Consider the following 13,049-nt stretch of genomic DNA (forward strand, 5'->3'; position numbering starts at 1 on the left):
ACAAGTTCAGACATCTGCAGTCTTACTAGGTGAACACATGACATTTAAAACACAAAATATTGTAAGCTGCAGTGTCATTCATTCGCTGTGATGTAGTGTAATAGGGTTTATGCTGTGAAATCTTTATGTATCTTGAAAACATTTATAAATTCATTGCTAGTTGATAACTGTGTACTACATTAGAGTATCAGCCTATGTACTTCAATAAAAGGTTAAGCCCGTGCTGTGTATTCAATATAAAAGAAGCTCACTCAAACAGCCTGATATTGAACTAAGTTCTCCCTGATGGAGCTGCTTAAATCTTGCCTCTCGTCCCCCCAGAGGAATTTCATCCCTGCTTGAGGGAGGACAGGGTTTCTGCTGTCACCTTCCCTCAGCTGTTCTGCTGTGGAAAGACATGTTTAAGTTGTGATCAGGGCTTCATTGGAGCCATGCTGATGGAAGATGTCAAAGGGAAGCTCTAAATCGGTACCTATCTTGTCTCCTTGAGCCAGACCACAACACTAGTGAGTGCTGCTCTCTTCTTACACAGAGATAATATGCTGCAGGCTCCCTAACAAGAAGGGATACTCTGTGTCACTGTGGGCCTTCTGCCAGGATCTGTGCCAGCACACATTGATGTGCAGATCTTAAGTCATTTTGAACCATTACCCATGCCCATTTTACAGGTGGGGAAAGTGAGGTAGGAGGGTTGATTGTCATGGCCAAAGCCTCACACCTCACAAGGGCTAGGATTAGAACTCGGGAGTTCCTGGGTCCCAGGCTTGAGCTTAATCATCCATACATATTGCCTTTCAAGCTTGAGGTTTCTGAAAAAGAGTTTGTGAGTATACACCGTAATTTCTCTTTCAAAATATGATGAATTGTCCCTCCGTAAAACAGATAATGGGGAAACCTCACACAAAAGGCATTCATTCACATTTAGAACGGATACTAGTGGAAGATGCACACATGGACAAAGGGGAAATGGCTCTTCGTGATAAAAAAAAAATTCCTTATTAAAGTAACAAGTGGGACTAGGCTTAAATTAGTGCATGGCAGAAACATGAACTCTCTAACAAACCCTTCTATTTGACAGAATTGGATCCAGCAAGCAACTTAACTGACTTATTCTATGCCACTTTTACAATTCAAAATCCTCTGAGGCTGGATAACTCCAAGTACAAGGTTCAGCCCCATACAGGTAAAAAACAGATGACATGCAAACCCCTACAAGTAAGGAGATATAATAAAGACAGGCCCCTTTATTGTCAGGGTGCTAGCAAGCCCCAGTGTTGTGATCAAATGCACATCAGAGTTCAGAATGTTTGGTTACCTCGTCGGGTTGGTTCTGGGACAGGCACAAAGAGAGCAGTCCTTGACAGATCCAATTACTTTCCCATAGTAGCCTGGGGCACAAACACTACAGTGCTCACCAGCTGTGTTATCTCTGCAGTTCTGGTACACAACAAGAAATTCACACAGTTTAAAACAGCAACAAGAATGTTATCTCTCCAATCAAAAAATTGGTGCAGTCTTTACTAATCATCTTTAACATCACAGTCAGCCAGCAATTTCTGTGCTGAAGAACATTTTGTGTTTCCACAAATCAGCCGATCACACACATGCTTTATTTTCCCTCAGTGCCCTGCCAACCATGCTGACCTAATTTCTTTCCTGATCCTCAGACCTTTTTGATATACACTACTATGAATTCAATTAGGGGCAGGAAATGAGGGTACTAGGAAAAAAAGCTATTAAAATAAATGAGCATCTGATGGAAAATTCAACTGGCTGCCTAGAACTAAAACAAAGTTTCAATAATCATGATAACTGAACTACAAAATGTTCATAAATGAAGCCTGCACACCCACTGTTTAATTAATCCATACAAAATTAGATACCAAAGAAAATAAATTTATTATTCCCCCTATAGCGATATCAGTGTCTTCTTCTACTAGACAGTGCTAGTAGACTACTAGACTAGTTGAAGCTAGTGAACAGTAGTAATGCAAGATACCCCTCAATCTGAGACCAGCAGAGGTCAGAAATGCGCTAAGGGATCTTGCTACTCAGGCCAGTGAAGATCAGGTGTTTTAAAGAAGTGAATTGCTTGGGCTTCAGAAAGAGGATGATGAGTGCCTTTTTTGATTTCCCCTTCTGACTGAAGCACAATTAACTATCTTCCGAGAGGGTTACTTATACACACTTACAACCTGAGGTTGAGGGAATGGCTGACATTTACTGGAGTAACAAACTCTGGACCTATAATTTGTGGTCTTAGACTAATAAGTCGGTGAACCCCAAGGTGCTTTCTGACTCAAGCTTTAGAGTCGGGTTAGGCCTGGCAAAGCAAGAACTGTTAACAAGCCAGAGGGACAGTAGGAAATATTTTTTTAAATGTGAATTTAACATGCAATTCAAAGAAAGTAAGCCAGCCTTGAAAAGCAAGCACAACACTTACTTCAAAACCAAACACAATAGAGAAAATTATAATTCTTACAAAAGATTATCTGGCCTTTGTACAATTTGGGGTGAGGGCCAGTATATTGCTACTTTTCCTCTTCCACCTTTAGGTGCCTATGCTCAGCTCAGCAAGACCCAAGGACTGGACCTTTAAATCTCAGCAGCAAAACAATAAATAGGTAAACAACTGTTTGGGACATACTAAAAACAAGACAAAAACATATAATAGGAATTTCATAATTTTTAAGGTCTTGAGTCAGATCTCCTTTAAAACATTCAGTGATTTCACTAAAGGAAACTAAGTAGGATTACTGAGGGCTGGTCTTCACTACAGGTAGATCGCGCTGCTGCAATCAATGAAGCAGCGATCGATTTAGCGGGTCTAATGAAGACCCGCTAATTCGATGGCAGAGCACTTTCCGGTAGACCCCAGTACTCCAGCTCTCCGAGAAGAGTAAGAGAAGTCGACCGGAGAGCATCTCCCGTTGATGCAGCGCAGTGAAGACTCCGGGGTAAGTCGACCTAAGCTGCATTGACTCCAGCTATATTATTCACATAGCTGGAGTAGCGTAACTTAAGTCGACTTACCCCCAAAGTGAAGACAAGTCCTCTGATATTTTCCATTATTATGTTTAAATGTATGTGTCCCACTGGAGTGTCACAGCGTCATATGCTTTAGAAATTCTTTCCTGAGCTGGTAGACTATGGACATTGGATGTTCTGGCAAAACCAACACAACAATGGAAATGTACATACCAGGCACTTTCCTGTTTCCAGATCGCAGGTCTCACTGTGGTTGTTGCACTGACATGGCACACAAGGAGCAATCAATTGGCGAGGCTCTTTTACATTCAGGTCTACATGTTTCGCCCTGTAGTACCCCAACGCACAGCTCTGCAGAAAAAAGAAAAAAATATGGGTATATATTTTAAGATGTTTTATCAGAAATAAAGACACACCAAAAGGTATTTTGTTTGATAAGCAGCTGCGTACCTGACATGAGAGTCCAGCATAGCCAGTAGGACACTCACATTGCTCTATGAGGTGTGCTGTTTCTCTGCCCAAATGCATCTCCTCAGCCTTCACTGCAATTTCCATTGAGATATTTGCAATTCTACAAGAAATGTTTAGATGAAGAGTAAGAGAATATGAATATCTAGTGAATAAAGCTGAACCCAAGCTATAAAGTTCAGATCCAAACTTTTGTAAAGTTCAAGGGTGTTTGGATCAGAGATTTTGGTTCGGCATGTCAAAGCCACAGAGTTTTGATGCAGAGATAAACTTTTTTCAAAATTCAGGAATGTCCTGATGTGGGGGTTTGGTTAGGGCCCATCTCTGTTAAGGATGCTCTTATTTCCTAGCAGACAAATGCATGTGGTGAAATATCATCTCTCTACCATTTTTAGTTCAAAGTAAATCCAAAGGGGGTGTAAAATGCTATCATTCTGATTTGGAAGTGTTTTACACTAGTAGTGAGGCAGTGTACAATCAGGCCCAACATTTTCACATTCAATAATTTTTATTTTCTCATGAAAAGGCTTGTTTTTCATTTGAAAATTAAAAGTATAGAAACGAGTCAGTACTGCAGTGAGTAAGTCAATAACCGTAAGAGTAAGATGGGAGACAGTTCATTTAGGAGATATATAAGCATATCCAGTGCCTCTGCTGTCTTAGTAGACAAGTCATTGTGCTTCTTTATGAGCTTTCGTACTAATACAAGCAGCAGTGACACTTAGCACTTCACAGAAAATGAAGGAATTTAGAGGCAATCCTGCTTCAATTCAAGGCAATAGGTGCTTATGTTTTAGTGGTTCTAAAGCTTTAACTTTTTGAATCTCATTATCTACTGTTATTAAATAATTAATGTCTGACCCTCCACTCCCCATAGTCTGACCCCACCGTAATTTCCCACAAACTAGAAAGATTGTAATCAATTTTAAAAATTAAGTGTTTAAAACCCATCAGTTTGCACAACTGTGAAAATTTCAAATTGATAAAAAGTGTAAAATTCTACATCGATGTTCTCCATAGAAATTATAAAAAATAAAAATTGAAATCTGCCAAGCCTAGTTAGGACTATTCCTAGGTTAAGCTAAAATTAATACAACAGATTCAGAGGATGCTTTACCTGCTTTGCTGTAGTCCTTGGCCATATGATGCCTTGATAAGGATATACTCAACGTTGCTAAGCACTGACATGAAGTCAGAACGTGTGACAGATTGGTCAGACACAGAGTTAAAGTATTTCCACACATGCTAGGGGGAAGAGAATTCATTTACATTAATTAAATCAGAAATATTCATGGCCACATACTTGTTTACAGGCAACAATCTCTTCCCCGCGTCCCTCCACCCTTTGAGAAATATAGTCATTAATCGCAGTGATCTGGTCAAAGGAAGCTGAGGGCATCTCATTTTAGAACATATCTGCACCACTCATTGAAGCTGGCCAGACAAGATAGCCAGAGAGCAATATGGGGTGCTCCTTTCCTCCGTTTGGACAGCATACTGATCCCAACACATTCCTAGTCCCTGCCTTGCTACGAGTCAAACCCAAATGTTGATAACCTTTCTGTGACACAATAACACAATATCACTAAACTGCCAGATTGGCACTGGAAAACAACATTCAAGGGCATTTCACTTGCTAATGCAGATCTCAATCTAATTTTCAAAAGCTTCCCATAATCAGCATTTCAAAGCATTACATAAACAACTGAAGAAACTAAATTTCAGTTTAATTCCCCATTTATTTATTTTCATTAAGTGACATTAGTCAGCCATTTTTCTCCTAATGTGCATTTTAATTCAAGGACTTTATTCACTGAGTTTCATTTTAAGTCAGATATTTGTTTATCAAAACACCCACAAATATTTTTTTCTGGAAAAGGCCATCTTTATTCACTTACATTATCACCCCTCCTTTGTTCAAAATGTTTGAGCTCACCTCCTTCATTTCTACTTCCTCCTCATTTCTTACTCCATTTTGTGGGGCAGAGATATCCACATAGATGACCAATTTACTGGTGCGACCCCCCTTTATCAGAATCTGTGGTTCAAAGTTTGACGTTCCAAAGCCATCCAAAGCATAAAAAGCAACAGTATACTTCAGTTTTCCTCCATAGGCCATGAGCTGTTTGGATGATATATTATTGCATTTATTCTCTCTAAGGATACTGGTTGAAAATATATCACTGCCATCAGAAGACTTAAATCTGTCAGTTCTTTGAAGAATTTGCTATAAAACCTATAAACTTAAACTCAGCAAATCTTGCAACAAGGTTAAATACGCATTTCTAAAAAGTAGTCATATGTGTCTTTGTTAGGCTTCTGCTGTTTCAAGGTGTGCCATGCAATTTCATTTAATTCCTCAGTATTAAAAGTTTATAGAATCTATTTTCTGCATAAAATGTCATGGTTGAAGTCTCTTTCAGGTTATTTATCAGCAACATTTCTTCCCCATACTAACCCTGAAAAATATTATAGTGATAAAGTATTGATGCCCCCAGACTTAAGAGACAAGTAAAACCTCATGGGAAGATGTACAGTGTGAATTGGTAATTATATATGCTACAAGTCCGACAACTTTAAATTCAGAACGTTTCAACTCTTTCATTACAATAGTCGATTTAATTCAGAGACATTTGCAATCAGGGTAAGACACCATTATCATGTTCTTAGTTGAAATATCTCACCTGGTCTCCCTGGAACTGGTCTGGTAACCTCCAATAAAATGGCTCCGTTTTCAAGTGTTCTCTGACAGTTGTGGCATCCAGTAAAACATCAGAAAACTGAGAAAACACACCCTCAACTGTTCCAGTGAGGTTACTTTGAGAAACCACATGCAGAATGGACTGATCTGGAGTCAAGATTACCTACAATGCCAAGAACAATAGAAGCACCCCACAGTATTATTTCATCTAAATTTAATGTACTATAAACAGTTTCAGCTTATGTGAGATTTTTAAAACTCTGGTTAGGAGGAATAAAAATACTATAGCCATGTTACAAAAATGGAGACACAATCTTTATTAATATCTTTTAAATTTCTGCAGCAGTGAAATATGTGCTTTTAGAAATGGGAATACCAATGCTTAGCTTTCTTAACTTTTTCTTCTTCCATACTCTCCCCACACCTTTTACATACATGAGAGAGTGAACCAAATTCAGCTCTGAATGACGGAACTATGCAATTTCATTCAAGTCACTGTGGTGGCAGAAAATTGGACCCAAAAGTTTAAATTGCTTTACTTACCGGAATTCTCACATGGTCTTCTAATTCTGAGCAAAACTCTGACAGCCCAAAACAGAAACACGGCGTGCATCCTAAAGGGTTGCTAGCATGGAGAGCAAAGGTTCCAGTCTTGCATTCACTGCAGTGAAACCCAAATACATTTTCCTGGAGAAAAAAATACATATGCTTACATTTTATTGCTCTGCAAGTTGAATGAAAGACTATCTTTTAGGAAAGGCAATGCTTCCCTGCTATACAAAGGGTGTAGCAACAAGTTTATAACAGGTATTATGACTGTTCAGAGTTACTTGACAGTAGCAGTTGTGCAGTAGATGCAATTTTTCCATTGTTATACATTACTAACATTTTTTAAAAACACAGCTAATTTATTTTCAAGCAAAAATAAGATGTTGGAATATTCTAGTAGAAATTAGCAACCACAAATTTAGAAAAAGATGGAAAAAATTGACCCTCCATTGATTTTTTGTTTCTAATAAATGGGATGACTCACAGAGAAGAGTATTGCTCAGTGTGAGTTAGTATGGCAGACTCTGACCCTGGCTGTGCTTCTGTGAAATGAATTAGTGAGGTCAATCCAATTCCTAGGGGATAGAGTTCACTTTAAAAATAAAAACCAACACAACTACAGTTGGCACTGATCAGCCACCTTCGCAGCAGTCTCAAGAGAGAGGCCTTCTACCCCTTTCTACACTTACAGGTATTTAGCAACTCCTTTGAGTGTGGCCACTTTCACTTATATGGAGAAAAACTTTTTTCTATCTTTACTGACTTTTAGATGTAGATGTTCATCTCTTAGGCATATTTATATCCCTAATTCTACTGGCACAGGCACATCTTTAACATTTTTGGGATACAGGACTGACATTACAGATCTCACTAATATCAATGTATCTTTTAAGGAGTGTATTTGGTTGCAATGGAGAAAGCTTAAAGTTTTACATTTGGCTAGTAGCTTTACATCATATGAAAGGGTTTGGATTTACATTAGTCAGTTCCTCCCAATCTTTATAAAGCTTTTTTGATCTATTTCTGAGGGAAGAAGCTTTTAGGGTAATAAAACAGGTCTAGTAGTCAGAATCTTTGTTTTATTTTAGTCCCAACTCCAATAAAAACTTCTTGTGTACAAGTAATATAACGTTTCTGTGCTTCAGTTTTTCCATCTGTACAATGAGGATAATAATATTTAAGGCACCTATCTCACAGGTATTTTGTGATGCTTAACTAATTTTTTTTTATGTGCTTTGATATCCTGGGATGGAAGGAAGTTGTAGAAGTGCATAGTAGTAATAGAGGACTATATATTAAATGGATTTTTGGAACAGGGAGATGGAATAGGAGCTTGCTCCATCCATTCCACTCATCGACCTGGTATTCCAGTACCTCCAGGAATGGTGCACCTCCCCTCGGGGAGACTATTGTGGTTAAAAAATAGAATCAGTTGAATTCGTTACACTAATACTGACTTGGACTCTAAATATATTCTATGGGTGGCATACACAAGATCACTTATTCAGTGACGCTTTAAAAACTCCCGCACCCCAATCTGGGTCTATGCTGGTTATATATGTATGTAGCTTGTGAACCTTGTAACCGATACTTGTAATAGTGTGTATAGATGTATAGTATCTTCCTTCTTAACTTGTGTAAACTTGAGTTTAAACATTAGCTTTAATAAAAGTTTTTATTTTATTAGACTAATTTGTTAATCAAAATAAGTTATTATTTTTGATTCAGGTTTGTATGTATAAATGCTTTCTATCCACTAGCTATCTCTACAAAGTGGGTGAAGCAATAATTATCTGCCAAAATGGAGAATGGAGAGGGGATGTACTTGTATATTACTAAACAATCACCTTCATCAGAAATTGTTCTCCCAGCTATATCCATTCAGATGGTGCATTCTAAAGGTTTTATACCAATAGCACAACATCCCTAGAGTGTCTTGGAACGAGACAATATATTTTTCTCTGGCCTTGGGTTGAAATGCTATCTCTGCACTACTAATGAGGTTAGAACAATTTTTCTGTACTGAATTTGTTCTCTCTTGTGTAATACACCTCCCAGAGATGCTCTGAGAAAATATCCCTTTAAATATGGAATCAAAAAAAAATGTTCTTTTGAGTTACTGGGTAAAAATTGTTATTATTTATACTATTGATGAGGCAAAAATCACATAGGAAATAAAACATTAAATAAAAATGGGATACAAGGATCTTGTATAATTAAAACTTTTTGATGTGATAATCTTGTCATTGAAAAGCTCATTACATAGATAGGCGAAATCCTGGTCCCCATTGACGTCAGTGGCAAAACTACTATAAGCTTAATAAGACCTACAAACATTCTCAGAACTCATAGCCAGTCTTTTGTCTTATGATAATGGGCTTCTGTACCCATTATGAAATAGAGAAAAGCCTATTAATGAAATATGAAAATAAAACAAATGTATCATCATTCATTTCTGATCTGCAATACTAGCTGCTGTCCCAGAGGGCACTCTGCACCATAAAAAAGATTGTCACAGAAATCTTCTTAACCCACATTGCAAAATTTATTTTTAGAACAAACACATGGATTTGCCTTTCACCCAGTTGCAATAAATAAAGAGAACAAACCTGTGTCTGTGTATGTGAATTCAGTATTGCAATTAGACTGCAGTTGTGAAATATTCAAAATCCTATGCAAGACTATAAAAAATCCAATCATTGTTCTGTCGGAATGTACTGTGGGAGTTTTAAGCTTATCAGGGATTCAGCATTCCAGCTAGCTAGAATCTACCTTTTATGGTTGAACATACATATGGACTTGATCCTGGTTTCCTAATACAGAAAAATCCCCATTGATTTCTTTGAGAGATTTGCCTATGCAAAGGACTGCAAGATCATGTCTAATAATGCGAGGACCACAACCTGAAAATAAAGTTATAGGGCAATTTAAAACAATGGAACAAACAAAAACCAGCAATCTCTCACTCCTGTTGAATATTATACCTTGCAGGCACAAATGCCAGTTTCTTCTTCACAACTACAGATTCCTTGACTCTCATCACATTTGTCTGCTTTGGTGCCACTCAAGTCACAGTCACAGGAAACACAATCTGGGTAGTCTCTATAGCCTAAGGCACATCTAGAACAGTCTTCTCCTCCAAATTCATCTTTACATTGGCATTGACCTGTCTGTAAGTCACACTGGAGACTGGTTGAACCTACATCACTGCAGTCACAGGCCTAAAAAGAAAATAAGCAAGAATTTTAAGTTCTCATAGTTCATATACAGTAGATATTTAGAAGCAACTTTGTTATAACAAACTGCATGGTCAGTTTACACTGGCAAATATAAAGAAAGCAACATTTGCCAACAGTTATTACACAATGATATCTGATATAAAGCAAGGGTTCCTAAGTGGGGAGCAGTGAAAAGAAAAAAACTGTGATATTTCTAATAATTTATGGTAAATATTGAGAAGAGTTGTGTTTAAATACAACCACTTAAAGTTTCTTAAATACAGGCACCAATTTGCATTTACTTCAACCGCTACCTGGACGGCAAAAGTACAAGAAAAGGAAGCTAAGGTATAAATCACTGCACTGTAGGAAGGAGAAACACAATATAGTCTTATAACTTGACTATGCTTTTACTCAATCCTTGACCACTCATCTGGCTGCTTAGTGCCGCTGAGCACTGCAGAAAGCTGCCCTAAAGGGGCAAATTAATATTTCCCCCTAATATAGGGGATTCCTGGGGTAGCACAAAACCAGAATAGCTGGCTGAATGGCATTCACTCCCCCATTCCATCTCAGGGGCGTGTTGGGGTTTGCCTGAAGTTGGAAGGGACCAGGAGGAGTGAATGGCATTGCACCAGATCCTGGCCTGGGAGCAGTGACTACCTGCAGCTGATGTAATTTACCTTGCACTAAATTAGACCAGGGGCCATGTTAGGCCCAGACTGGCCTACAATGGGGAGCAGAAAGTTGGTTTACAGCTTAGGTGAGCCATGTGTAAACTCACTGCGGCTGAGGGTTGAGCCCAGAGTGTATTGCTTGGTGCCAGGATTAAAGTAATTTATAAAATATAAGCAAGAGAAATGCAAAGGGTTTAGCAGAAAGGAGTGCATAATTTCTCTGTGACGGTTCTATGAAAAGGCAACATTCCATTTTTCTAGCCTGGGAAGTCAGTTAGAAAACTTCCAGGGTTTGCTATATGTTCAACTGTACCAATAAGGCACCGGCCCATTTGGTGGGGTGTGGAGTCACACCGCTTGACAGGAAGGCCCAGGAGGGTCTGGGCCTCCCAACTCCTCCTGTGGTTCAGCAAACACGCACAGAGGTCAGGCACAATCCTGCACCAAATATTCAGAATATTAGTTGACATTGTAAAGATTTAAAACTTGGTTGCCAAACAAGCAAGCAAGCAAGAACTTGTTATAAATCAATGAGATTGCAGGCTTTATCGAGAGATTACAGTAATTTGTTGGAATCCTGATTTTTAAAAAATTCAATAAATGCAACAATTTGAGTGACTGCTGTACTGGCCATAAATTCTATGCAGCACTACATTCTGGCAGGACTTTTCAGGTTTATTGTCCTTGCAGTTCGCCCACAAGAATCACCACTGAAGTCAACTAGTACAAAATTATTGGACTGTGTTTATTAAAATCACAGACATGTTATGATTACATTAAAGCTTGGCCCAGTGCCTTTTCCGGGGGGGTGAGGGGGTTAGGGTTAGGGTGTTAGGGTTAGGGTTGGAATGAATTACTTCTCCATGCATGAAACAGGAATCGTCCCATAACTTTGATTTAAATAGAATGTTAATCTAATTTTATGATGTCAGTAAAGACATGTTAGTCAGTCTACACTGGTCACCGGACTAACTCAGCAACAGAGACGTCTAAGCAAATTATAAATGTTTAAATAATTCTTTGACAGACAATAATATTTATATAATGACCTAAGAATGTGAAACACACAATATACATTATTTTAAAAATGAATGAAGTCAGACTTACTAGATTAGATTGTTCTTAGAAGCACAATATTATGTCTATTTGATAGCACAGTAACCAGATTTCCTACTGACAGTAACTATTCTAGATTCCAGAACTACAGCACCCTTGGCTAGAGTCAGAAAACATATGGCAAACTCTTAATAGGGCCTGTGCTGCAGTCCAAAGTACACACTCTGACCAAGATTTTCAAAGATGGGTGCCTAAGCTTAGGGTTCTAAATCCATATGTAGGTGCCTATACAAAAGTACCGATTTAAATTGTTGAGTGCCGAGCAGTTTCCATTCAAATCAGGCAACCAGGAATGAGGCATTCAAAACTTGAGGCCACTTCTGACCCTTACTACAATGTGAATTTCTTAAAATAATTGCAGGGTTTTGGGAAGCATACAATACCTTACAGCCATGTTCAGGATCAAGACCCCAGTGATTGTCCTCGCAGAGTTCACATTTTAGTCCTTGCGTGTGAGGGGGACAGATGCACTGGCCAGAATCCTCATTACAGTTGTTCTGAGTATGAGCACAATCACAAGCTGCATAAGAAATAGGCCCAAATGATTAGTTTTGCCATTCACTGGGCTCCTCTCACCACAGCTGGGCAACAAGGTGAGTTCCAGCCGCTATGACTATAGTTATACTCTGCTTGATTCACATGCATAATACTATTCAGATAGCACAGCAGTTCATAAGAGTTTTGACAGTAGAATAGACTCCATAGCCTTTACTTTTTCAAATCTTTTCCTTCATCTGCTTGCCTTAAGCGCTCAGATACAATGATGAACACTATAGAAATTCCTATGAATAAATTTTCTAAATAATGGGCCAGATTCTCTTCTATATCAGAGTTCTGCTTGTGGCAGGGAAGGGGAAGAGGAGGGGGGGAAGCCACAGGGAGCCAGTTAGACTGTGGGTAGATCTACACCAGTCCTAGGGGCTGTTCTGACTCAGCATGGGCATGTAGTCCCTAAAGGACTATATGCTAGTAGACAATGGGTACAATGGAGTGGCGTGGAACAACTCCCCATGCCCGATGCAACCCCTTGATCTCCAATGCAAGGCAGCTGGCACTGCCGGCTGTACACCACTGCAGCGTTCCACTCCACTCAAAGAATTCTCCAGTGGCCTGCTGCTGCTAGATTCTGATCTGAGTAGTGTAAAACGCTGGAATGGAAATCAGAATGTGGCCCAGTAAATCTGCTCTAGGTTATTCAAATATTACAGTGATAGGCATCAATAGAAGAACCTGGACTGACAGATAGAAAATTGTAGATTACCAGGAGGTAGGGTAATGTTTGAAAACACCCTATAACAATTGGAGGGACTGTTACACATTCATAATTTAAAT

The 13,049-nt window shown here is 38.8% G+C and overlaps 1 protein-coding gene and 1 pseudogene across 1 annotated transcript in view; one reads left to right on the top strand and one right to left on the bottom strand.

Annotated features, from left to right (window-relative positions):
* The window catches only part of LAMA1 (laminin subunit alpha 1), a 148,876-nt gene that overhangs the window by 54,550 nt on the left and 81,277 nt on the right, over window positions 1-13,049 (bottom strand). Inside the window, exons 22-30 of the mRNA XM_065398699.1 lie at window positions 12,101-12,237; window positions 9,691-9,927; window positions 6,701-6,844; window positions 6,141-6,320; window positions 5,393-5,578; window positions 4,574-4,701; window positions 3,439-3,559; window positions 3,202-3,339; window positions 1,316-1,437 (exon numbers count right to left, since the gene is read on the bottom strand). Of these exons, the coding sequence (XP_065254771.1) occupies window positions 1,316-1,437; window positions 3,202-3,339; window positions 3,439-3,559; window positions 4,574-4,701; window positions 5,393-5,578; window positions 6,141-6,320; window positions 6,701-6,844; window positions 9,691-9,927; window positions 12,101-12,237 (1,393 nt within the window). The remainder of the gene's footprint in view (window positions 1-1,315; window positions 1,438-3,201; window positions 3,340-3,438; window positions 3,560-4,573; window positions 4,702-5,392; window positions 5,579-6,140; window positions 6,321-6,700; window positions 6,845-9,690; window positions 9,928-12,100; window positions 12,238-13,049) is intronic.
* LOC135875293 (U2 spliceosomal RNA) lies at window positions 7,978-8,102 on the top strand (annotated as a pseudogene).

This window comes from Emys orbicularis, chromosome 2 (genome assembly GCF_028017835.1).
Source record: "Emys orbicularis isolate rEmyOrb1 chromosome 2, rEmyOrb1.hap1, whole genome shotgun sequence".
Taxonomy (NCBI): Eukaryota; Metazoa; Chordata; order Testudines; family Emydidae; genus Emys; species Emys orbicularis.